Below are 25,976 nucleotides of genomic sequence, written 5' to 3'. Positions count from 1 at the left end.
CATGGGTTTACATGTGTTCCCCCTCCTGGACCCCCCACCCACCTCCCTCCCCATCCCATCCTTCTGGATCATCCCATTGCCCCGGCCCTGAGCCCTTGTCTCATGCATCGAACATGGAATGGTGTTCTGTTTCACATATGATAATATACATGTTTCAATGCTATTCTCCCAGAACGTCCCACCCTCACCTTCTCCCTCAGAGTCCATAAAATTGTTCCATGCATCTGTGTCTCTTATTCTGTCTCGCACATAGGGTTATCGTTACCATCTTTCAAATTCCATATATGTACCTTCTTTTATGATGTATCTTTTCCAGTTTTCTAAGGGCCTTTTGTTTTGTTTTTAAATTTTTTTAAGGGCCTTTGTTATTAAACACTGAAAATATATGGTACCTTGGCCCTAAAGGCAACAGAATCCCCTTCAAACATGATAGATTTATTTGGCATCTATGTGTGCTTTTAATAGTAGCAAACTAAGAGAGAGACTTCAGCAAAAATACAAGACTGAGATTTAACTATTTTGAATGTCCTGGTAAGCAACTACTTAAACAGCAGGATATTTAGAAAGGATGTCAGATGTGTTCATTTTCCTTTTTTAAAAAACATGAGTCTTGAGAAAAGGATGAAATATTTCTAAACAACTTCAGCAAAGCAGCTGTTTTGAAATGCCTGGTGGTGAAAGTCCCTCTTAACTGCCCTGGTACTGGAGGGACCAGGCTGGGCATTTCTGGTGCTCTTCAGCCAACAGGTAGGCCATTGTCACCAGGCAGGTGGCCACAGTGGGCTCCATGTGGGAGGGCTTAGTGATGGGCCTTTCTCTGTATGGCATTTTCACCTGGAGTTAGTCCCAGGTTATCCAGCGGGGCGCCTTACCAAGGTGACTGTTCAGTTTTTTACCCCAGGCAAGTATTTCAGTTTTTCAATTTATCTGTTTATTTATCTATCTATTTATCTCTCTTTTATTTTTATATCTGTAGCTCCGATGGTAAAGAATCTGCCTACAATGCAGGAGACACAGGTTCGATCCCTGGGTCAGGAAGATCCTCTGGAGAAGGGAATGGCAACCCACTCCAGTATTCTTCCCTGGAGAATTCCATGGACAGAGGAGCCTGGCAGGCTACAGTCTGTGGGGTCACAAAGAGTCTGACACGACTGAGTAACTAACACTAATATTTATATATCTATTTATTTATTTTGATTGTGCCGTTCAGCATGCAGGATCTTAGTTCGCTGACCAGGATCGAACCCATGGCCCCTGCAGTGGAAGCATGGAGTCTTAACCACTGCATGTCCAGGGAAGTCCCTCAGTTTGTTTGTTTATTCCTTCCTTCCTTTGTCCATTTATTTACAGGTATGTGTTGAGCACAGATCATGTCTCAGATAACTGTTTACGCATTGGGCTTGCAGTGTGATTCAGACAAAATCTCTACCCTGTGGAGCTTGCATTCCACTTGGTGCCCTCAGGAGCAGGTTTGGGCTCTGGCAGAGGAAATGTCCAGGACACCCTACATTTTAGGAAGCATCACAGGCAAGCCAGAGCCACCTTCTGCTTCCCTTTTGTTGTTGTTCAGTTGCTAAGTCTTGTCCGACTGTTTGTGACCCCATGGACTGCAGCACACCAGGCTTCCCTATCCTTCACTATCTCCCGGAGTTTGCTCAAACTCATGTCCATTGAGTCGATGATGCCATCCAACCATCTCATCCTCTGTTACCCCCTTCTTCTCTTGCCTTCAGTCTTTCCCAGCATTAGCGTCTTTTCCAATGAGCTGGCTCCTCGCGTCAGGTGGCCAAAGTACTGGAACTTTAGCTTCAGCATCAGTCCTTCCAGTATTCAGGGTTGATTTCCTTTCAGATTGACTGGTTTGATGACCTTGCTGTCCTCAGGACTCTCAAGAGTCTTCTCTAACACCACAGTTCAGAAACATCAATTTTTGGCGCTCAGCCTTCTTTGTGATCCAACTCTCACATCCATACATGACTACTGGAAAAACCATAGCCTTCCCTAGGCTCCCTTTTGTACTTTCTTCCCCCTTTTGGTAGTGTGGTTTGAAAAATGAGTCAAATATGGAGGGGCATGCTAGAAGGTCATAAATACCAAAGAGAAAAATCAAGCAGAGAAGTAGGAGAGGGAGGAGTTGGCAAATTTAGGTGGGGTACCAGGAAAGGCAGCACTGAGAAAGATCCAAAGAGGTGAGGGACCAGCTGTGCCTCTACTGGGGAAGGAGTGTTCAGGGCATGGGGAACTCGAAGCTCTGGGGCAAGAATGCCTGGCTAGGCCAACACCACCAGGGAGGTCAGGGCGGCTGGCCCAATGTGAAGGTACCAGGCAGAGATGAACCTGGGGCCCCTGACCATTGGAAGGGCTTTGACATTTACTCTGTGCTGAGAGACACTGGAGGGTTTTGATCACAGATGTGGTATAGTTTGAGAAAAAAGAGGGAGGGATGATGTAGGGGCAGGAGAGGGAACCTTCTTCCCTCCCACCTGTCACTGACCCAGCAAAACCTCTCCTAATTGTGTCTGCACAGAAATAGACAATGAACTAAGGAGAGCTGTAAGAGAGAGGAGAGAGTGTAAGAGTAGGAGAGAGTGTAAGAGTCCTAAGTATCTCAGGCAGATGAACGACCATAAAGGACAGAGGTAGGATGGTCTTAGTCATTGGAAGCTGATTTTTCAGAGACTTTTTGGAATATATATGTGTGTGTGTATATATATATATCTTTTTTTTTTTTGCTGCACCACGCAGCTTGTTGGATCTTATTCCCCAACCAGGGCCTTAACTACTGGACCACCAGAGAACTCCCAAGACTGCTGAATTTTGCACAGCTCTGAGACTTGTGAAAACTAAATGCTTTCCTTTGGAAGCTCATTTGTCAAGCCTGTTGTTTCCTTGGCAAAGCCTGATCTCTTCATCCTGATCAGTTGATTATTGGATTCAGTGAAAGTCTATCCTGTGTCCTCGGAAATATGGAGTCAGATTTTTTTTTTTCTTATTTTAGAAGTCCTGAAATGTTAAATAGCTTCAGTTGGGTTGCCAGGGGTATCTGTGTGTGCACCGCTGGCTGTGCCAGCGTGAGGCAGAAAGGACCTTTTCTTCCCTGGAAAACCCAACTCTGACTGATTGGATTTTAACTGCTGTTTTTTCTTAACTACAGGTAACTTAGGTAAGGAAGGCTCCAGGGGACCTTCCCGGCCCAGGGACAGAACCCGCGTTTCCTGCATTGGCAGGTGGATTATTCTTTACTGCTGAGCCACCAGGGCAGCCCACTGTAAAGAAGGCCCGTGACTGATGAGCAGAGTGGCGAGGCTGCCGAGTGAGGCAGAGGGGCAGGCCTGGGAACCAGGGGACGATGACATGGCAGAAGGCGATCTAGGGTATGGCCTCGGAAGAAGGCCCGGCGGCGTTTGTGAAGTGCCAGTTTCACATTTATTTAAATCTAGAAAAAGATCAGATGGAAAGAATTTTAGTCCTCCCCTATTTCCAAGAAATGGGGACGAAAGAAATGGTGCCGTTTTTCAGTATTCCAGGCAGAAGAGCTTTCAAGATACATACCTGGAAGGGCCCCGAATTCCCTATCACAAGCGACAAAGTGGCACCGGTAAGAATGCCTGCTGTCCTCGTTTTTTCTCCCTTATGAGTGTGATCAGTGCTGTCACCCTTCCAGTGCATGAAGATGGGTCACCATCATGGGTTTTAGAAATTTATCTTTATTCACCTCTAGAGATTGATTGGTGATGGTATAAAACTAATTGATCTGTTTCCAAGTATTATACAAATTGTAAAGTAGTTATTCTGCGTCAGTACATACAAGCTCCAGGAGTTGGTGATGGACAGGGAAGCCTGGCTTGCTGCAGTCCATGGGGTCACAAAGAATCGGACATGACTGAGCGACTGAACTGACTAGCCGACATACATATTAGTAATATCGATAAGTGATTACTTACCTTACTTTTCTTGCATAGTGGTATATTTGATTTTTAAATTTTTTTGGTCTTATTTGATAAACGTTTTCTGGGTACCTGTTAGGTGCCCATGATAGTACCAGGTTCTGGGAATAACATCAGTGAACAAAATAGTCAAAGGCTCTAAGGTCATGGAGTTCACATTCATGGTAGAGGAGACAGAAAATAAACCTGAAGATCAACTATATAACATCAGCAGTAGTAAATGAAAAGACAGTAAGTGATTGGAGGGCAGAGGTGCTGCTGTTTCAGGCACAGATCCTGGAGGGCCTCCCTGAGGAGGTGACATTTGAGCACTGCAAGCCTGGAGCTCATCTGGGGAAAGAGTGTTACAAGGCAGGACACAGGCTTCAGATTATTTTAGGGATGTCATAAAATTCTCAAAATAAAATTAATCTTAATTTATCATAACTAAACATAAATTCTGCTTGTACAGTGAGGGAATAAAATTCAGAATCATCTTGTGGTAGAATGTTAACATCCCTGATGTGACTGGGAACTGGTGGATGAGCCCCTGCCTGCACTGTAGCACAGCTCTGGTGTGGCTGAATCTTTTGTAATCCACCGTTGTAAAACTTCCCCTCCAAAGTGTAACAGCATGAAAATAATTTAAGAAACATGGTTTCAGATTTTACAAATAACATGTTGCAGCTAGGGATTGATCTCTATCCTTCAGAATCCTTAAAATTAAGATGAAATTATTTACATATTTTTCTTCAAAGTCTTTATCATGCATAGAGGATGGATACTGTTTTGCAAGAAAGATGTTGAAAACTGAGCATTAAAAACTTTAGGAAACTACTGGGATATAGATAAGAAATAATAGTAATGGTATGAGCTCCTAATTTGGGAGTTTATGGACTTTTTGTCTTTTCATCAGAGTTGACTTGATTCTAGGTAAGAAATTGGTATTCGTTTCCTCTTGCTAATAGGCAGTTTTCAAATTATCAGAAATGTAATGGTTTAAAACAACACAAATTTTATTCTCTTACAGTTCTGTAGGTCAGAAACCCAAAGTAGGTTTCACTGAGCTAACACCATAGTGTTAGCGTGACTGCCTTCTTTCTGGAAGCTCCAGGGGAGAATCCGTTCCCTTGCCTTTTCCACCTTGTAGAGGCTGCATCCCTGGTCCATGGTCCCCTTCCTCTGTCTTTGAAGCCTGCAGTCACTGGTGGAGTCTTTCTCCCGCTGCATCACTCTAATTCTGACTCCCCTGCCTCCTCTTTCATTTGTAAGGAGCCTTGTGATTACATCTGGCCTAGCTGGGTAATCCAGAATAATCCCCTGTCTCCAAGTTCTTAATCACATCTGCAAAATCCCTTTTGCTAGGTATTCACAGGTTTTGGGATTAAGATGTAGACATGTTGGGGGCCATTATTCTGCCTACCACAAGTATTAACAGAATAGAACTTGTTGCTGTCAGCCCACAGTCACTTTTGTCCCTCCTTGGAACCCTGAATTATCAGTAAAAACATGACTTAGGTTTTCCCTTGGATACTGTCATGTTCATGAAAGTTCAGAATAGCAAAAAAAAAATTTGAGAACTTTTTAATGTCCTTCCACATATTCTAATTGTTTTGCTTCTTTTACTTCCTGTCCTCTTGCTTTAATTTACCACTTCAGTGTTTTTCTGTTGCCAGTGAGACTGCAATGAAAATGAAGTTCCTGGGAAACTCAGTTTAATGTCTCAGTTGATCATATTAAGGAGAGAATAATTGAAGTTACTAGAGAATTCTCGTCATTCCCCTTGGAAAGAAATTAAATTCAGGTTATTTCTTAGATATTTATATCACGATATTGATCAGGCTTAAGCCAAACACCAAAATTCATTTATTTCACTCACCAACATTCATGTTTTTTGATACTGTATTTAGTTATAGTAGTTAACCAATTCATTAACAACAGTTTTATTTAAGAGTCCTTTTTTTAAAAAAATCTTTTGATTCACAAGTATGTGTCTTTTACTTTGGGGAATGTTTTAAGCTACCTGTTTTTATCATCATTGCTTTATTACAATTATTTTCTCTTTTCAATTTAGGGAAAGCCTAATTTGATATCTTGTAAACAAATGTCCTATTCTAACTAATTTAAGAAAATATTTAATTTTTTTCCCCTTCTAATAGATTCTAATTCAGAGTTGTCAAATGTGGAATTAAGGCAACGTCTTCATGAAACTTTAGAGGTAGGTACTCAGGCTGATATACAAATTCTCATGTGAATGAAGACCGCTGACAGACATTTTGTTTAAGTGATCCTAACATGGCATGGAATGCAGCTGTTGGCTCTCCAGATATCCTCAAGCCATGGTGGCAAGCTTGTAACTTCCAACTGGCCTCCTTATCTCTCAAAAAGGCTGTTTATGTAAACATGCCCTCCTATTCTCCTTTCCACCTTACTTCTCTAATCTAGAGAAAATAGTAGTCACTCCCTTTCATCTGTCTTCCCAGAATGTGTGGCTTGAATTAACCTGACTTAATTTAACCTCTTTCAAGTCAGAGGACCAGAAAGTACCCAGGTGGTCTGCAGAGGTCATCCATCTTGCTTGGGAGTAGGTGTTTCAATGAGGGTGGCTGTCCTCTCAGGAGCAGGAAGCCTGTTTCCCGTGCATTTGTGAACTCTCCTGGTGAAAGCTGCTCTACTGGTTTCCTAGAGCTGCCCTCACACACTGGTGGCTTAAAAGAGAAGACTGATTCTCTTTCAGTTATGGAGGCTAGAGGTCTGAAACCAGGGTGTGGGTGGACCATGTACCCTCTGTAGGGTCTAGAGGAACCTTTGCAGCCTTCCTAGCTTCTGGTGGTTGCCACCAACAGTCTTAGACTTGCAGCTGCATCACACCAGTCATTGGATTGAGGCCTACCCTAATCCAGTATGACTTTAATTATATCTGCAAAGACCCTATTTCCAAATAAGGTCGAATTTATGGTACCAGGGGTTAAAGCTTGAACATATCTTTTGGGATAGAGAGCACAGTCTGAGCCATCATATTAATAGCTCATTGAGCTGTATGGATGAGCGTGTGCTTAATTTACGTAGTCTAAAGATTTTTCTCCAAATTCTTAACTGTGGAGCCTAAGGAATTCCCTGGTTCAGTGGTTAGGACTCTGCACTCTCACTGCCAGCAGCTCAGGTTCAATCCCTGGTTGGGGAATTAACTACAATCCCACAAGTCTCACGTGTGGCCAAAAAGCAGAAGCAAACACACACACACACACACACACACACACACACACACACACTGTGTGGCCTAGATGGGTAAAAGCAAAAGATTTAGGCTTTTAGACATAACTGATACCTGATAGTAAGGATCTCAGTTTTAGTCTCTCTGGTCCGCTTATATAGCCTAGAGGAATTTCCAACCTCATTCTGTAAGGTCAGAGTGCTTTGAGTCAAAGTGAATGTTGAGCTTAAATGTAAACTAAGTTGATCAATATGGGTTGCATATATTACAGATAGGAAGACTGATTATATTTTTCTCCTCAGGAGGTAGAAATTTTGAAAACTGAACTTGAGGCATCTCAAAGACAACTTGAAGGTAAAGAGGAAGCATTGAAAATTCTTCAAAGCATGGTAAGAAGTTATTTTCAAACTTTCATCAGGTACACATTCCAATGATAAGTAGTATGATTTTAGCTTTTTTTTTTTTCATTTATCTTTATTTTTGCATTTTTGGCTGTGTTGCACAGCTTGCAGGATCTCAGTTCCCCAAGCAGGGACTGAATCCTGGGCCAGGGCAGTGGAAGTGCTGAATCCTAACCAGCAGACCACCAAGGAACTCCCTGGTTCTAGCTTTTAAAATAAAAGTATCAATGCTTAATACAGTTTGTTTGTTTTTTTTTAGCTATAGATTTTTAAAACAGCTTTATTAAGATAAAACTTATGTGTCATAAATTTCACTTGTTTTAAGCATACAATTTATTTTTACTAAATTTAGACTTGTGTAACCATCATCACAACCTAATTTATACTATTTCCGTCACCCGCCAAAAGGAACCTCTTACCCATTAGCAGTTACTCCTATTCCCATCCCCCAACAAGCACTATCTGCTTTCTTTTACAGCTTTGCCTTTTCTGTTTCATGAATAGAATCATACAGTATGTGTCTAGATTCTTGTGCCTCTGTATTCTTTTAGTTGGCATATTTTTAAGGTTCATGGCATGTTGTAGTATGTGTCAGTGCTTGCTTCCTTTTTTATTACCAAATAATATCCCATTGTATAGATATACCACATTTTGCTTATCCATTCACCAGCTGATAGGCATTGATATGCTTTATATTAATACTTTTTGGCTATTATAAATCATACTGCTGTGAATGTTCATGGACATGTTTTTGTGTGGGAAATCCATTCATTCATTCTCACATGCATTGGGAAAGAACCAAACCAAGATCTTCTGATTTTGAACTATCAAACTCTATACAAAAGGTGGTCTCTGTGGGAATTCTCATCTCAAGGCAGTTTTCTGCTGTCTTAAAAAGGTGAAGAATAAAGATGTGAACTTCACCTTGTATATAAGGGTGATCAGATATTTAATTTATACTGATATATCTTTATTTTTCTTAGGCAATATTTGGCAAAGCCACAAGTCATACCCAGGCAGTGCTTAAAAAAACTGTGGAACAAAAGAGATCATTGGAGAAGGTATTTGACCCCTTGTAGCATGGACTTGTTCAATTCAATAATCTTTCCAATAGAATTTCCTTAAAAATCACCATACCAATGGTTATGTCATTTGTGCATGCCTTCTACCAGATGTGCTTTAGCTTCATACAATCCCTTTCCTTTTGGATCTTATAATCCAAAACAGATTGTCACATGGGCTAACCTTGCCAAATTGACACTTGTGTTTCTCTTCTTTTCCTGTTTTTCTTCCTCTACTTGCCCTGCAGAGCTTGCCTCTTTCTATTTCATCTTCACTAAAAAGGTAATTAGGCAGCAGCATGGAAACAGCTAGAGATTATCATACTAAGTGAGGTAAGTCAGAAGGAGGAAGGCAGACACCAGATGGTATCACTTACATGTGGAATCTAAAATATGACACCAATGAACCTATCTACACAACAGAAACAGACTCACAGACAGAGAACAGGCTTGTAGTTGCTAAGGGGTGAGGGGTTTGAGAAGGACAGACTGGGAGTTTGGGACTAGCAGATGTAAACTTATACACAGAATGGAGAAACAAGAAGGTCCTACTCTATATAGCACAGGGAACTCAATGTCCTGTGATAAACCATAATGAAAAGGGATTTTTTTTTAAGTGGTTAGGAATCATTCTAAGTGGTCACATTCCTGTGTTTGTTTCACTCTCCCTTGATGGGAGTGTCCTGGGCTCAGACTTCCAAGAGTGTATTTTGGGGTCTGCATAGATTGGAGGTGATGAGAAATCTAGGCCCAAGCCAGCAAAATTTGAAAATTTTCTAATAATAAGTAAGCTTCAGTAAAGCTTTTTGAGTGCTAAAGAGGCATGTTATATGTGTTTACAAATGTCACAGACTCTTTTTGAGCAATAATTAGTGTTTTCTCTTTAGCCTAGTGCTGTGAAATGACTAAATGATTTATTTCAGTTATTTGTAAGTCATAAAATGATTTAATTGTAGTAATTTTCCTTGAAAGTGCTATTTTTTTCTACAGGAAATAAATGCCTTGCAGTGGGAAATAGAATTTGATCAGAATAGATTTAAAAATAGAGAGGAATCCTGGATCCAAAAATATGACAGGTTTGTATATTATTATTCCATCATTTTTCTTTGGAAATTTTTAAACTATGTATAATTTAAGTGTAGCTTAGGCTTTCTTCTTCTTTGACCTAATTTTAAACATAAAATTCAGGGAATTCCTTGGCAGTCTGGTGGTTAGGACCCAGCGTTCTTATTGCCGGGACCTCAGGTTCAATCCCTGGTCAGGGGACTAAGATCCTGCAAGCTGTGTGGTATGCCCAAAAATAAAAAAATAAAAAATGAAATTCATGTTGCTTAAATACTTACCAGTTCCATATTTTACTGTTACTGTTTTCTTTTTAAAAAATACAGTATAAACTGTGTATTAAAATACTATTTAAGAATTGTGTTTCCGAAGTTATTTTAGCATTGGCACTGTTTCTCACAAAGTCTTCTGAACAACTCTTTTATCAGTGTGAACTTACGTAATAACTTTATAGCATATTTACAAGGTCAATCATTAAGAAATTGGCACCTGTGGTTATAGATGTCTTTAGTACCTAATTTTTTAACTTATTACTTCTTAATTTGAGATAATTGAAGACTTACAGAAGAGTTGTAAGAATAGTACAAATAATTCCTATATATCTTTCACCAAGATTCTCCAAATTTTAACTCTTTACCATATTTACTTTATCATTCTTTTTACCTTTCTTTCTCTCTCTTTGTAGTTAAATACATAAATATAAATAGAGGTAATATTTTTCTGCTTTGTTCAAGGGCTGTAGACATTGCTCAAAAAACTGATTTCACATTTTATTAATTTGTTAGGTAATTCATGGAAAGGGAATGCCTTAGATTTATGTTTTTTTAGATGTAACCAACATACTACCTTAGTTCAGGTGGACAACACAATGCACTCTGCACCTGTTCGTATTGCAAAACGTTCACCACAGTAAGTCTAGTCAATATCTGTCACCATACATGGTTACAGAATTTTTTTTCTTGTGATGTGAACCGCATTTCACTTTTTAATTGAGAAACTTGAACTTCATGACCACTGTTCTAATGCTATGAGGCATATGGCTTATATCATTAGGGATAAATGATATTATATCCCAAGCACAGGATATAATATTCCCTAGGAATATCACAACATATCTTGATAGGTATTTTATTTAAAGTTACAAATTAGACCAGATAATCTGGCTACTGTTTTTAATTACAAAAGCAATTTTTTTTTAAGCCTCTGGTGTTGGGCAATTTAAGAACTCCTGTAAGTAATTCCAACTTTCTTTCAATAGATAAAGCTCCCTATGTCCCTTTTTCTTAAATTGAGGTATAATTGACATATAACATTGTATTAATTTCAGGTGTACAAGATAATGATTCAGTATTTACATATGTTGCAAAATGATCATTACAATAAACATAGTTAATATTCATTGTCATACATCATTACATTTTTTTCTTATGTTGAGAACTTTTAAGATCTACTTTCTTAGCAACTTTCAAATACTGCACAGTAATTGTTGAGTATAGTCTCCACACTGTGTATTACATCCCCAGGACTTATTTATTTTATAACTGAAAGCTTGTACCTCCTATGTAGCTTTTTATGTAAATTTTGAAGGTGTCCTAAGCATGTGCTGCTACTGCTAAGTCGCTCCAGTTGTGTCCGACCCTGTGCGACCCCATAGACGGCAGCCCACCAGGCTCCGCCGTCCCTGGGATTCTCCAGGCAAGAATACTGGAGTGGGTTGCCATTTCCTTCTCCAATGCATGAAAGGGAAAAGTGAAAGTGAAGTCGCTCAGTCGTGTCTGACTCTTCGTGACCCCATGGACCGTAGCCCACCAGGCTCCTCCATCCATGGGATTCTCCAGGCAAGAGTACTGGAGTGGGGTGCCATTTCCTTCTGGTTATTAAGTTGATTGAAGCTTTAGTAAAGAGAAATGAGTGTTCAAGATGAATGCCTTACAGTTATTTCTGGTTCTGATTTTCTCAGCTAAATATACAGAAGTGTTAAGAGTAAGTACACAAAATCTTACTACATTCCTTTAAATTTTTGTTACACATATAAATTCTAGACAGTTTTGAAGTAAGAAAAATTATATTTGGGTTTTAATGTTCTAACTAGGGATTAAATATTCAACTACAAAATGTTGATGTTTTAATGATTTGGAGGGTACCCTTTTCCAGGCTAAACTGTGAAAATGCAGTTCTCAAAGAAACTTTGAAACTAAAAACAGAAGAAATTAAAATGCTCAAGTCTGAAAATGCAAGTAAGTAGAATGGTATTTTGATAATTTTTTAAAAATATTATGTTAAAAGATCAGTTTTGTCCTATGTTAAGAATACACATATGAATAGACAAAGTGCTAATATTTTGAAGTAATATATTTTAAGAATAAAAGAGAGAAGAAATGCATCAGTTAGTTTTTTTCTTTTTTTTTTGAATTTATTTTTGGCTGGACGGGGTCTCCGTTTGCTACACGAGGGCTTTCTCTGGCTGTGTTGAGCAGGGGCTACTCTGTTGCGGTGCGAGGCTCCTCATTGCAGTGGCTTCTCTTGTTGCGAAGCCCGGGCTGGAGGCGCACGAGTTCCGTAGTTGTGGCGCATGGGCTTGGTTGTCCCGTGGCACGTGGGATCTTAGTTCCCTGACCAGGGGTCAAACTGAGTTCTTGGCACTGACAACCCCGAGTCCTAACCACTTGACCTCCAGGGAATTCCCAGCAGAAGCTATTTTTTAAAGTGGTGGCTTGAAAGGGATAAAATGAGTGCTCAGTTGGGTCACGGGCCCAAGAGCGGCACTTTCCGTAGTATAGTAAGTGAACTGTGGCGATGCCCTGGGTGAGAACTGCAAATACAGATATGCTTCTCCACACCAGTGATTTGAGCAGATAGTGATTTCCTTCTTGTTGGGTTTGTGCCAGGACAGAAACTGCTAACCACTAGCCCTGTCCTTCCTCCCCATCCTTCTACCCTGCAAGAAGAGAGGAAAAGTTACTGTTTTCTGCTCTTGCAGTAAATAGCAGGACCCCTCTTGTTCTAAGTATTTGGGTTGAGAGTCTCTTATGAAAACTCTTAACTAAAAGAAAAGTCTGATAGAGTTTAGAGAGGTGGTACAGTACATTAATTCAATACAGACAGTACATTAATATAGTATATGAGATCTCATTGTCTGATTGTCTCACAGTGTGGATATTATATGTTCTCTTTTTGAAAATCCTACAAATTTTTTTTGAGCAAATGACAGCCAGACTTCAGTTGCAGTTAAGATCCTTCCACATTAAAAATAACATTTTGGGCTTCCCTGGTGGCTCACTGGTAAAGAATTTGCCTGCCAATGCAGGAGACATGGGTTCAGTCTCTGGCCTGAGAATGATCCTACATGCCTTGGAGCAGTTAAGCCGGTGCACCACAGCTCCTGAGCCTGTGCTCTGAAGCCTGGGAGCTGCAACTACTGAAGCCCATGTGCCCTGGAGCTCATGCTCCAGAGCAAGAGAAGCTACCACAATGAGAAGCCTGTGTACCAAAACTAGAGAATAATCCTCGCTTGCCACAACTAGAGGAAAGCCTGCGCAGCAACAAAGACCCAGCGTAGCCAAAAATAAATAATTTTTAAAAATTAACATTTTTATCTAGTGTTACACATGTATTTACATGACTCAGTGGTAAAGAATCTGCCTGCCAATGCAGGAGACTGGAGTTCAGTCCCTGGCTCAGGAAGATCCCCTGGAGGAGGAAATCACAACCTACTCCAGTATTCTTGCCTGGGAAATCCTATGGAGGGAGGAGCCTGGTAGGCTGCAGTCCATGAGGTCGCAAAGAGTCAGACACGACTAAGCATGCACACACGTGTATTAACACCTACTTAATACCCATGATTCTTTCAGGTTGATTTTCTGGCTGGAGGCAGATTTCGTGGGTAGTTGTATATCCCTTGCTTAGCAGAGATAAGTATATGATGTTAGTTGAAGTGGATTAGGTGAAGCTGGAGTTAGACCTCATGACTAACACTTTCTTACATGGCCCTTCCCAGTTTTGAATCAACAGTACATGGAGGCTCTCACCATGCTTGATATCAAACAGCAGAAGATGGCTCAGGAAGACCCCTGCCAGGAGAGAAGTGGCTTTACAGAGGTTTCAGGTCTTGAGGTGGGTAAGCAGTTATGAAAATTTAGCAGGAGGGAATTTTTCACTTATGTTTCTGTGATCGCCATCATCTCCATGTCTACAATAGCAACGTGCTTAGCACTCTGAGACTGAGGGTGAGAGGCCCGTGTCCCTTCTTCAGCCTTGCAGGTACTATATCCTTTGGGCATTAGGGGATGAGCTTGCCACTTCCTGCTCTGTTTATTTCCTTTGTCTAGTTTCAGGAGAAACTATCTTAGTAGTATCTTCCCCTGGGTAGAGGCTTACCATGTCAGAGTACTTTCCCACACATTTTAAAATCTGATCTTTTTAATGGTCTTGTGAAGGCTGCAAAGCAGGTATCAGCCCCATTTTACAGAGAAACTCAGGCTCAGATAGTTTCATTTACTTCCCTGAAGTGATGCAGTCAGTCTGGGGTTGAGGCAGGTCCAGGATAAAGATCTGCTGATGCCTAGCTATTTGCTTGCTGAGGTGTGAAATGTCTTACAGGATGGAAGTTTGGCTGATAAGATAAAAAGGGTCCTGGGGACTTGTGAGAAATAAACATCAGTGAAAGGGAGTAGCTATTTACTTATTCAGTTCAGTTCAGTCACTTGGTCGTGTCCGACTCTTTGCCACCCCATGGACTGGAGCATGCCAGGTCTCCCTGTCCATCACCAACTCCCAGAGTTTACTCAAACTCATCTCTATTGAGTCGGTGATGCCATCCAATCATCTCATCCTCTGTCATCACCTTCTATTGCCTTCAATCGTTCCCAGCATCAGGGTCTTTTCCAATGAGTCAGATCTTCGCATCAGATGGCCAAAGTATTGTAGTTTCAGCTTCAACATCAGTCCTTCAAATGAACATTCAAGACTGATTTCCTTTAGGATGGACTGGTTGGATTTCCTTGCAGTCCAGGGGACTCTCAAGAGTCTTCTCCAACACCACAGTTCAAAAGCATCAATTCTTTGGTGCTTAGCTTTCTTTATAGTCCAACTCTCACATCCATACATGTCTACTGCAAAACCATAGCCTTGACTAGATGGACTTTTGTTGGCAAAGTAATGTCTCTGCTTTTTAATATGCTGTCTAGGTTGGTTATAACTTTCCTTCCAAGGAGTAAGCGGTTTTTAATTTGATGGCTGCAATCACCATCAGCAGTGATTTTGGACCCCCAAAAAATAAAGTCAGCCACTGTTTCCCCATCTATTTGCCACGAAGTGATGGGACCGGATGCCATGATCTTAGTTTTCTGAATGTTGAGCTTTAAGCCAACTTTTTCACTCTCCTCTTTTACTTTCACCAAGAGGCTCTTTAGTTCTTCTTCACTTTCTGCCCTAAGGGTGGTGTCATCTGTATATCTGAGGTTATTGATATTTCTCCCGGCAATCTTGATTCCAGCTTGTGCTTCCTCCAGCCCAGCGTTTCTCATGATGTACTCTGCATATAAGTTAAATAAGCAGGGTGACAATATACAGCCTTGACGTACTCCTTTTCCTATTTGGAACCAGTCTGTTGTTCCATGTCCAGTTCTAACTGTTGCTTCCTGACCTGCATACAGGTTTCTCAAGAAGCAGGTCAGGCTGTCTGGTATTCCCATCTCTTTCAGAATTTCCCACAGTTTATTGTGATCCACACAGTCAAAGGCTTTGGCATAGTCAATAAAGCAGAAATAGATGTTTTTCTGGTACTCTCTTGCTTTTTCAGTGATCCATCGGATGTTGGCAATTTGATCTCTGGTTCCTCTGCCTTTTCTAAAACCAGCTTGAATATCTGGAATTTCAGTTCACGTATTGCTGAAGCCTGGCTTGGAGAATTTTGAGCATTACTTTACTAGCGTGTGAGATGAGTGCAATTGTGCGGTAGTTTGAGCATTCTTTGGCATTGCCTTTCTTAGGGATTGGAATGAAAACTGACCTTTTCCAGTCCTGTGACCACTGCTGAGTTTTCCAAATTTGCTGACATATTGACTGTAACACTTTCACAGCATCATCTTTCAGGATTTGGAATAGCTCAACTGGAATTCTATCACCTCCACCAGCTTTGTTTGTAGTGATGCTTTCTAAGGCCCACTTGACTTCACATTCCAGGATGTCTGGCTCTAGGTTAGTGATCACACCATCGTGATTATCTGGGTCATGAAGATCTTTTTTGTACAGTTCTTCTGTGTATTCTTGCCACCTCTTCTTAATATCTTCTGCTTCTGCTAGGTCCATACCATTTCTGTCCTTTATTGAGCCCATCTTTGCATGATATGTTCCCTTGGTATCTCTAATTTTCTTGAAAAGATCTCTAGTCTTTCCCATTGTATTGTTTTCCTCCATTTCTTTGCATTGATCACTGAGGAAGGCTTTCTTATCTCTCCTTGCTATTCTTTGGAACTCTGCATTCAAATGGGTATATCTTTCCTTTTCTCCTTTGCTTTTTGCTTCTCTTCTTTTCACAGCTATTTGTAAGGTCTCCTCAGACAGTCATTTTGCTTTTTTGTATTTCTTTTTCTTGGGGATGGTCTTGTGCCCTGTCTCCTGTACAATGTCACGAACCTCTGTCCATAGTTCATCTGGCACTCTGTCTATCAGATCTAGTCCCTTAAATCTATTTCTCACTTCCACTGTATAATCGTTAGGGATTTGATTTAGGTCATACCTGAATGGTCTAGTGGTTTTCCCTACTTTCTTCAATTTAAGTCTGAATTTGGCAATAAGCAGTTCATGATCTGAGCCACAGTCAGCTCCTGATCTTGTTTTTGCTGACTGTATAGAACTTCTCCATCTTTGGCTGCAAAGAATATAATCAATCTGATTTCAGTGTTGACCACCTGGTGATGTCCATGTGTAGAGGCTTCTCTTGTGTTGTTGGAAGAGGGTGTTTGCTATGACCAGTGCGTTCTCTTGGCAGAACTCTATTAGCCTTTGCCCTGCTTCATTCTGTACTCCAAGGCCAAATTTTCCTGTTACTCCACGTGTTTCTTGGACTTCCTACTGTTGCATTGCAGTCCCCTATAATGAAAAGGATATCTTTTTTGGGTGTTAATTCTAGAAGGTCTTGTAGGTCTTCATAGAACCAACTGTTCAACTTCAGCTTCTTCAGCATTTCTGGTTGGGGCATAGACTTGGATTACTGTGATATTGAATGGTTTGCCTTGGAAATGAACAGAGATCATTTTGTTGTTTTTGAGATTGCATCTAAGTACTGCATTTCAGACTCTTTTGTTGACTGTGATTGCTACTCCATTTCTTCTAAGGGATTCTTGCCCACAGTGGTAGATATAATGGTCATCTGAGTTAAATTCACCCATTCCAGTCCATTTTAGTTCGCTGATTCCTAAAATGTTGACGTTCACTCTTGCCATCTTCTGTTTGATCACTTCCAATTTACTTTGATTCATGGACCTAACATTCCAGGTTCCTATGCAATATTGCTCTTTACAGCATCAGACCTTGCTTCCATCACCAGTCATATCCACAACTGGGTGTTGTTTTTGCTTTGGCTCCATCTCTTCATTCTTTCTGGAGTTATTTCTCCACTGATCTCCAGTAGCATATTGGGCACCTACCCATCTGGGGAGTTCATCTTTCAGTGTCCTATCTTTTTGCCTTTTCATGCTGTTCATCGGGTTCTCAGGGCAGGAATACTGAAGTGGTTTGCCATTCCCTTCTCCAGTGGACCACATTTTGTCAGAACTCTCCACCATGACCCGTCCATCTTGGGTGGCCCTACTCGGCATGGCTCATAGTTTCATTGAGTTCGACAAGGCTGTGGTCCATGTGATCAGATTGGCTAGTTTTCTGTGATTGTGGTTTTCAGTCTGTCTGCCCTCTGATGGAGAAGGATAAGAGGCTTATGGAAGCTTCCTGATGGGAGAGACTGACTGAGGGGGAAATAGGTCTTGTTCTGATGGGCGGAGCCATGCTCAGTAAATCTTTAATCCAATTTTCTGTTGATGGGTATTCACTTATTACAGAACTTCAAATAAAGTAACTACTACTCATAATAGCAAATACATACTTAGTAAGCACCAGATCCTGTTCTGAGTGCTTTGCATAGATTTATACACTTAATACAACTACCGAATAAGGTGAGTACTATTAAATCCTTATTTTACAAATGAGGGTAACAGAGGCACAGAAGGGTTCAATAATTTGCTCAAAGTCATAGAGCTGGTAAGTGGTGGAGCTGGGATTTATACCCAGGTAGAGTTTAGAGTGTGGTTTTGATCACCATGCTCTACTGCCTGGGTGGAAAACTAGTGTATCAGCAAAAAAAGAAACAAAAGAAACTGAACTGAGGGAGAGTTCAGAGTAAGTGTGCTTTATTATAATCCTGAGTAGGCTATCATAAGTAACCTTATAACAGGCAGGAACAAGGGCCCTGAGCCAGCTGATGGAGGAGCACTGAGGTAAGGACAGAGAACTGGGATTGAGAGGTCCTTGCAGAAACCTTGCATTCTGAAACTGGTTGTTGGCAACTTTCGCAGGGACAATATACAGCAGCTGGAGGTTGAAAAGGGAAGATACCAATCAGCTATATAACCACCCTGTGTACACTCAAGTCAGCTGAAAGCTTTGTACTTCAGTTATCTTCCAAGCGAGAAGGAATTTTCTGAAATAGCCTTTACCCTAAGAGAGACAGTGGAATCTTCTTCTCTAAACAGTCTCTAAAATAAGATTCTATTTTAAGCCAGTCCATTCATATGAAATTTACAGCAGCAGGAAGCTTCGACAATAATTTGTAGTAAGTTTCACATGAAACTTTAAAAGATATGGCCCAATATCTTACGTAGACTGCCCCCATTAAATTGGAGTATGTTGGGAGAGCAACTTGGGGTTAGTTGTCAAAATGAGTTTTAAGAAAAAGTACAACAGTTCTTACTTTTCTTCTGGCTATAACGGTCAACCAGGAGTGACCCAGATGGACTAGTTTCTTCATTGTGATCCGAAGACAGGTTTTGAGGAATCCAGGCCTTATGCAATTCTAGAACATTGGGTGAGCCAGAAGTATTTAAGAATGTATTACATGATCGCAGGACATCTTTTCTGGGAGTGGCAGGATGATCATATTCCTCATCAACATTAAAAATCACCATTTCTGGGCATGCATCTTTCCTTGCAGAACCTGACAATAATCAATGCTGGGCGGCAGGGCCAAGCCCAGTCACAGGAAATCCATATGATAGATGTTTATATTTACTTTGTTAGGTCAAGTTCCTGCCATGGACTCAGAGGTATAGGAAACTGATACCAAGTGAAGGGTTTTGGAGACTGAAAAGATTGTAGAATTCCTTTAGGTGCTCATTCCTTGTAATACCAGTCTCTGCTTGTTTGTAATTAATTTCCACTTGGGTCCTGAAATCGTGGTCTCAGCTTCCTATTTTTGTTTTCCTTCACAGTTTCTTTGAATCAGATGCTTGTCTGAAATGTGCAGTGGGTTCGTGTGTGTGCCGTTTGTGCCCCGTGTTTGTGTATGTTACAGCAGTGTTACACTTAGTAAGGGATAATTCTTTTGGGTTTGAAGCTTGCAGTGCTGGGAGCCTGCTTTTGTCACCGTCCCAGAGGGAGCCCCTGTGCTTGTGCCAAAACGGCCGCGTCCACTTGGAAAATGCTCCTGCAGCTCAAACGGGAGGTAAAAACAGTAAAAGCTTTGATTGTTTCTCTGTTCATACAGTAAGTTCCCTACATACGAGCTTTCAAGTTGCTAACTTTGAGAGATGTGAGTGTGCCTTCCCACGTCCAGTCACGTTAGTTCACGTGTGTCTGGTGTAGTCACATGCATACATCCTCTACAAGGGGTTGCACTTTTATGTACATTACTGTACAGTACTGTATAAAGTACAGATCTTTATTTCAAGCCCAGGATGCCTGGAAGCAAGTGTAAAAGCAACGGTATATAGCTGATTGTATTATCTGGGTACCTAGGCTAACTTTGTTGCACTTATGAATGTGATCTTGGAATGGAACTCATTTGTATGTAGGGGACTTACTGTATAAGGCTGAATAAATGAAAGTATATGCAATAATTAGCTTCATTGGTAGTCACTGGCTATGGAACTTATCCTTAGTTTTAAATGATATCAGTAACATTAATGTATAAAAACTGGTTTACATGGTTCCAAAACACAAATACTACTTGGCACGATACTGTAGCCATGAAGTTGTTTACCTATGTTTTAGTTGGTATTTCCTGAGTTCTTTCTCTTGTCTATACATGGCCCTAAAATTACTAGATATTAGAGGAAAAGTGTTTAAAATCATCAGGATGCACAACACTGATTAACAGATAAACATGAAGCTTCTTAGAAAAGCTGCAAGGTACAGTGGAAGGAACCTTTGTGCCAGCCAGATCCAGGTTTGAATCTCAGCTCCATCATTTTCCATCTTTGTGGCTTTGGACACGTATGTTAAATGGAGGGTAATAACTAGCTTGGAGGGTTGTTGTAAGAAATACAGTACATATAATGTTTAGCATATGGCCATGCCTGGCATTTAATCAAATGATAGCTGCCATTATGATTAGGCTTAAATAACAAATACAATGTGGACCATAATTTTTAGAATATTTTTATTGAAGGTATAGAATTTAGTCTTCAGTATATATGTGAAAGCAAGCAGCTAAACATTATCAATTCATTAGGAAAAGCATAAGGTTACAAAGACCAGTGGGAGGTATCTGGAAGATGGTATTTGTAATGATTTTAGTGGTATTGTCTGGAATGGCCCAACGCAGAAATGAAATGTGGCATTTGGCATCCTCCCTGCTTCCTTGTTGGGAAGGGCACACACAGGGCCTGTCTTGATAATGAAGTCTTGAGAGCTGGATTACCAAGGAGCTGACAGGTATAAGAGAAACTTCTGGTAATCTAGTTGGCAAGTACTAAGTAGATTAAACAGATGCAATAGATCACGGATATGCACTTGACTCCACTCAGTGGTAAAACTGCATTTGCTAAGCTGACTCAGCATTTAGGTAAGTAATAAGGTAAAAGAAAAAATTGTTCTGGTTTTGCATCCTGTTCTTTGTGACCCCATTGACTGTAGCCCGCTAGGCTGCATGGGGTTATCCCAGCTAGAATACTGGAGTGGGTTGCCATTTCCTACTCCAGGGGATCTTCTGATTCTGGGATCGAACCTGCTGACATGTGACTCCTACGGCTCCTGCATTGGTGGGTAGATTCTTCACCATTGAGCCACCTGGGAAGCCCTGGTTTTGCCTCTGACATCTCTCAAACTTTCTTTCAAAAACAGCTGGAACTTCTACAGAAGAGTAAAGAAGAAGCCTACATAATGGCAGATGCATTCAGAATTGCATTTGAGCAACAATTAATGAGGAAAAATGACCAGGCACTAAGATTGACACAAATGGATAAAACGTGTAAGAAAGCAACAAAATGGATAAACTGGAAGCACCTTAAAGAAGATGGTAAGTACGAATTATAATGGTAATAATCAGGTGTAATTTCAGTTGTTTTTAGTTATAATTAAGCATAATTAATATGGTGAATATAATTTAAATTTCACATATACTTATGATTTATCAAATTTAGCAACTGTGGGGAAAAAGTGGGTCACTGAATGTTACCTATGCAAATGAAATCATAAAATTACAGGAGACTCTACTTTAGTACTCTCCTATTTCATTTAAACAAAACCATGCTCAGTGGAAAGAATTTATAATGAGTGCTAGATGATTAAAGGGAAAAATGAGAGTGAAACCTAACATTAAACTCACCTAAGTAAACTTTATTGAAATGTGTGTTTCCGGGAGGACACATTGAGCAGTAGAGGAAACTTAAATTGGACAAATCAATAAAATATTCTTATAAAAAGTGAAACAGAAATTAAGGTTTAGATTTTGGTTTACAAGCCTATCAAAAAAAGTTCATGGCCATTTTTGAGTCATTATGGTGTTAGTGTAAACAAAATATATAAAAATGCCGTAAGAGGGACTTCCCTGGTGGTCCAGTGGCTAAGACTCTGCTCCCAACGCAGGGGACCTGGGTTCGATCCCTGGTTAGGGAACTAGACCCCACATGCTGAAACCAAGAGTTTCCAGGCTGCAACTAAGACCTGGTACAGCCAAAATAAATAAATAAATATTTTAAAAAAAAATGCCATAAGAGAATCAAATTGTCATTGAAGTATGTAGACTGTCCAATATAAACAAATAGGTATTATTTTTTAGAAACTAGTTTCTCTTAATGGTCCATCTTAATTTTCATTTATAAGTATTATTCAGTAGAACTCATTTTGCTTCAATTTAAAATTTCAACTTGAAACCATTTATCAGTCATAATTAAAGTGAAGTTTATTAAGAAGTGTCAATTTTTATTATTAAAATTCTGAAATGACCCTATCATCTTTTTGACAATCTTTTTTGTCAAAATCCATAATCCTAATTCCAGTATCTCTCATTTTCAGATGAATTTAGGACCAATAAGAATCTTATAGTATTAACAAATGAAACTTTTAATATATAATACTTGTTTTAAATATTTCTTTTCAAACAGTGCATATTAGTATTAGTATATGGGTCAAGTGTTGTGAAGTTTAGCTTCATTAACTAAACTTTACCCATCTCTTTGCTGAAGTGGTAAGAAATAACTTAAGGGATAATAAAAATAGAAGTGGTAAACAAGAACTGTGAAAGTTGGTGAAAGCAGATTATAAAAGCTATGTATTTAGAGTCAAGTGGAAGTCAGGGCAAAAGGGGGAAAATGATATTCCTCAACTGTCATTCTTAAACAGGCATTCCACTTTATCCTGAAACTAACTTTTAAAGGTGTTTCTTCTGAGATTTACAGAGGCTGATGAGCAAGTATAATGGCTAAGTCCTCCACAGGCATGGGCTTCCCAGGTAGCTTGGTGGTAAACAATCCACCTGCCAATGCAGGAGACGCAAGAGACGTGAGTTCGATCCCTGGGTTGGGAAGATCCCCTGGAGGAGGAAATGGCTGCCCACTCCAGCATTCTTGCCTGGAAAAAAAATCCCATGGACACAGGAGCCTGGCAGGCTACAATCCATGGGGACGAAAAGAATTGGACACAACTGAACACACATGCAGAGAGAAGAGTAGGGAGAAAGAAGAAACACAGGTAGACTCACATTCATTTCAGCACTTGTATTCATTTTATATTCCAGAATTCCTGCCTTGCCTATTTACAGAATTCAGGAACTTTTCCATCGAAAACATGATTTGAGAGGTACAATCTTTGCTTTCCGTAAGGTACTGAGACTGGAAGCAGAATTTAAAATAATTGGTTCCTCTCTGAAAAGTCTCTACAAGTCCATAAAAGCTTTACTAGCTCTGAGTTTCTCAGAGACAAGCATGTGTGCCAAGTTGCTTCAGTTGTATGACTCTTTGTGGCCCCTCGGGCTGCAGCTCGCCAGGCTCTGTCCATGGGATTCTCCAGGCGAGAATACCAGAGTGGGCTGCCATGTCCTTCTCCAGGGGACCTTCCCCACCCACGGACTGAAGCCACGCCTCCTTTGGCTCCTGCACTGCGGGCGGATTCTTTACTGCTGAGCCACTGGGGAAGCCCTTCTTAGTGACAAGACTTTGATTCACTTTATTAGTATACTTCAATAATTTGTTGCAAAATGATTGTTACAGGTCATTTTTTTAATTTGCGGTTAACAGTATATTAACTTTTCTTGATTTGGCAGCTTAGACGAGTTCTGAGAGATAGCTCATAAACCGTATTTCTTCTTTTTTGATTAAAAATAGAGATACATTCATTCACTCTCAGGATTGATGAGCCAGTCAACTTCTCTGGCTTTTCCCCTTTGCCATAGTTGCCACTGGCAAAGGTCAGGTGTGAGGCCCAGTCACTGTGGTTTATCAGGAATGGGTGGAAAGGGAATTGTCCCTTTGGAGTTCATCTGAAACTTTCTTGGTATATAAATCTATGACTTTGTATTTTTTGCTACAAACTGCGTCCTTTTGATGGATGAAGAATATCAGCATAAATATTGCAGAAATGTGGACTTTTAAGCATTATGTCAGTACTTGGGCTAGGTGCTTTCAGTTTAATTGCGATAATTAGACATAAAACTTGTCATTTTCACCATTTTTAAGTCTCATTAAGCCCATTCACATTGTTGTACAATCATCACCACCATCCATCTCCAGAACTTTTTCATCTTCCCAAACAGAAACCCTGTACTCATTCAATACCAACTGTCCACTCCCCTCCGGCCACCCATGCTCTATTGTTTAAATGGCACAGCAGCCCAGCAATGGAGCATAGGGACTATTGTTCTCATTCTAGAGGTGAGGACGTGTAGCTTAGAGAACTTTATTCTAAAGTGATACCCTTCCAAAGTGGCTAAATGGGGATTCAAGTCCAGGTTTTTTTCTGGCTCTAAAGCTGAGTTTGCATGGTTCAGAGGCCACCGGCTTGCAGGTATGTTTTGCTGGGAGTGTTCTCAATGTGGGTAGGTGGCTGACCTTTACATTGGAAGATTCCACATGCAAATGTGGATCGCTGGCTCCTCTGAAGACCGAGTTGGGTAGCAAGGGCTGCATTATCCCATGGGCTGAGCAGTGAGAGTGCAGGGCGCTGCTCTGGGTTCTCAAACTGTGGTCTCTCACCTGCGTTTGCTGCTGGTTCTGAAGTCCATTTTCCCCACTGCACTGTGCTGCCTGCCTCACTCGTGCTGGAGGGCCCCTGAGGAGGACAAGGTCCTGATGGATTTAGGAATGAATTAACCTTGGTTCACACTGACCTCTTTTCCTGGAAGTATGTCAGTGTGTGTCTTTTTATGCCTCAACTGGATTTTCATGTTCTATTTTAGGGTCACTATCACAAGGGAGTAAGAAGACCTTAGGGCAGAAATTGTTGGGTATGCTCCCTTCAGAAAACAGTTCTAAGAGTACCAATGACCAGCACGATCCTCAGGAAATCTTTAAGATGCTAATAGACTTGGTTAGTATCTTTGCTTTCTTTTTTGTTAGAGGTTGTGGATGAGCTAATCTTTTTGCATATTAATTCAAGTCTTTATCGCACTATACTTGACTTTTATGCTCTTTTCCCAGTTAAGGTACCATTTTCTGGAATTTTTATCTTCTTGAACACCCTACACATTCTTTCCAATTCCCACTTCCAGGTTCTTCCTGTGCAATTTTAATAAAGTTCCACCTCTGAGAAAGAGGAGTCTCTCTGTAATTAAGTCCAGGCATCTCCATCATCAGCGCTTACGTACAGTTCATGACAAGACTTTTATATATTCAGGATTTTTTTAAGTGTTCAAAGCACATCCTCATGCATTATACCCTGTAATCATTACCACAACACTGTAATCAGCCCTGTTATCTTCAATTTCATAGATGACTGAGAAACTTATGTTATATGAACATACTTATCTATAGAAGAGTATTATTAAAGTTATTTATTGCATATAAATATATAACACAATTTTATAAATAACTTCATTCTTTCACAGAGGTAAGTCCGTGTTAGCATTATATATACATATATATACACACACACCATGTAAATATATACTTTTTTCTCTCCAAATGACTTAAACATTTTTTTCAGCAGAAGGAATGCTGTTTTCTATTCTTCTTAAAAAAAAAAATCCTCAATAACATGTAGCATAATGCTGAAGAATTAGTGGACACCTAAATTAATTTATTCATATTGATTGACTGGACAGATTGAAGACTAAATACTTTCATGAAATACTGCTGACTACAGCTCTGTATTCTATGATTTACTGATTAACTGGTACATTTTTAATTTCTCTGCATGCAGTTGAATGATAAAGAAGAAGCTTTGGCTCATCAAAGGAAAGTTAGTTACATGCTTGCTCGGGCTTTGGAAGACAAAGACACCACTTCAAAAGAGATTAAAGAAAGAAATTCTATGAAAGACAATTTTACATTAAAAAACCCCTGGCAGAAAATTTTAGAATTCCCTGTTTCATGTGATCCTGTACATTCAAGTGTTCAAATTTTTAATTCTGTGGGCTGCATTTGTTCAATTCAGCACTTTCAAACAGATCAAAAGTACACAAGAACTCTTAAAAGGTCCCGTTCTTTGCCATCAAATATCATGTACTGAAGACAAATCAGATGAAATTAGAACTGAGAGATGTTTATATTGAGACTTTGAAAAAGGGCCTTGTAAATATTGCTACATTTTCAGAAGGTGTATGTTTTCTAGGTATTTCTAAATTTTGGGAGGCAAATTAATTAAATGTTTTCTACAAGAAATTTAT

General features: G+C 40.0%; 1 protein-coding gene across 4 annotated transcripts; it reads left to right on the top strand.

The window, feature by feature from the left end:
• The first annotated feature begins 3,193 nt into the window (after positions 1 to 3,193).
• Positions 3,194 to 25,976, top strand: CCDC125 (coiled-coil domain containing 125). Of its 4 annotated transcripts, XM_081518439.1 has the most exons (12): positions 3,194 to 3,598; positions 3,821 to 3,823; positions 6,086 to 6,144; positions 7,443 to 7,529; positions 8,525 to 8,602; positions 9,593 to 9,678; positions 11,819 to 11,901; positions 13,662 to 13,777; positions 19,272 to 19,379; positions 20,999 to 21,173; positions 24,549 to 24,679; positions 25,511 to 25,976. In XM_081518439.1, the coding sequence occupies exons 1-12, from the start codon at positions 3,289 to 3,291 to the stop codon at positions 25,817 to 25,819; spliced, it is 1,545 nt and encodes a 514-aa protein (XP_081374565.1). In that variant the 5' UTR covers positions 3,194 to 3,288; the 3' UTR covers positions 25,820 to 25,976. The 4 variants fall into 4 exon arrangements, with proteins under 4 accessions (XP_081374565.1, XP_081374564.1, XP_081374566.1 ...); XM_081518438.1 differs by lacking the exon at positions 3,821 to 3,823; XM_081518440.1 differs by lacking the exons at positions 3,821 to 3,823; positions 19,272 to 19,379.

This window comes from Giraffa tippelskirchi, chromosome 8, assembly GCF_054371585.1.
Source record: "Giraffa tippelskirchi isolate mGirTip1 chromosome 8, T2T-mGirTip1v1.2.pri, whole genome shotgun sequence".
Classification (NCBI taxonomy): domain Eukaryota; kingdom Metazoa; phylum Chordata; class Mammalia; order Artiodactyla; family Giraffidae; genus Giraffa; species Giraffa tippelskirchi.
The sequence above is the reverse complement of the archived record's forward strand: the minus strand, read 5'-3'. Positions and strand labels throughout refer to the sequence as shown.

Coding starts and splice junctions, on each gene's coding strand:
- CCDC125 (XM_081518439.1), top strand. CDS start 3,289: ATGAGCAGAGTGGCGAGGCTGCCGAGTGAGGCAGAGGGGCAGGCCTGG. Junction 9,679..11,818: donor TGGATCCAAAAATATGACAG/GTTTGTATATTA, acceptor ACCCTTTTCCAG/GCTAAACTGTGAAAATGCAG. Junction 11,902..13,661: donor GCTCAAGTCTGAAAATGCAA/GTAAGTAGAATG, acceptor GGCCCTTCCCAG/TTTTGAATCAACAGTACATG.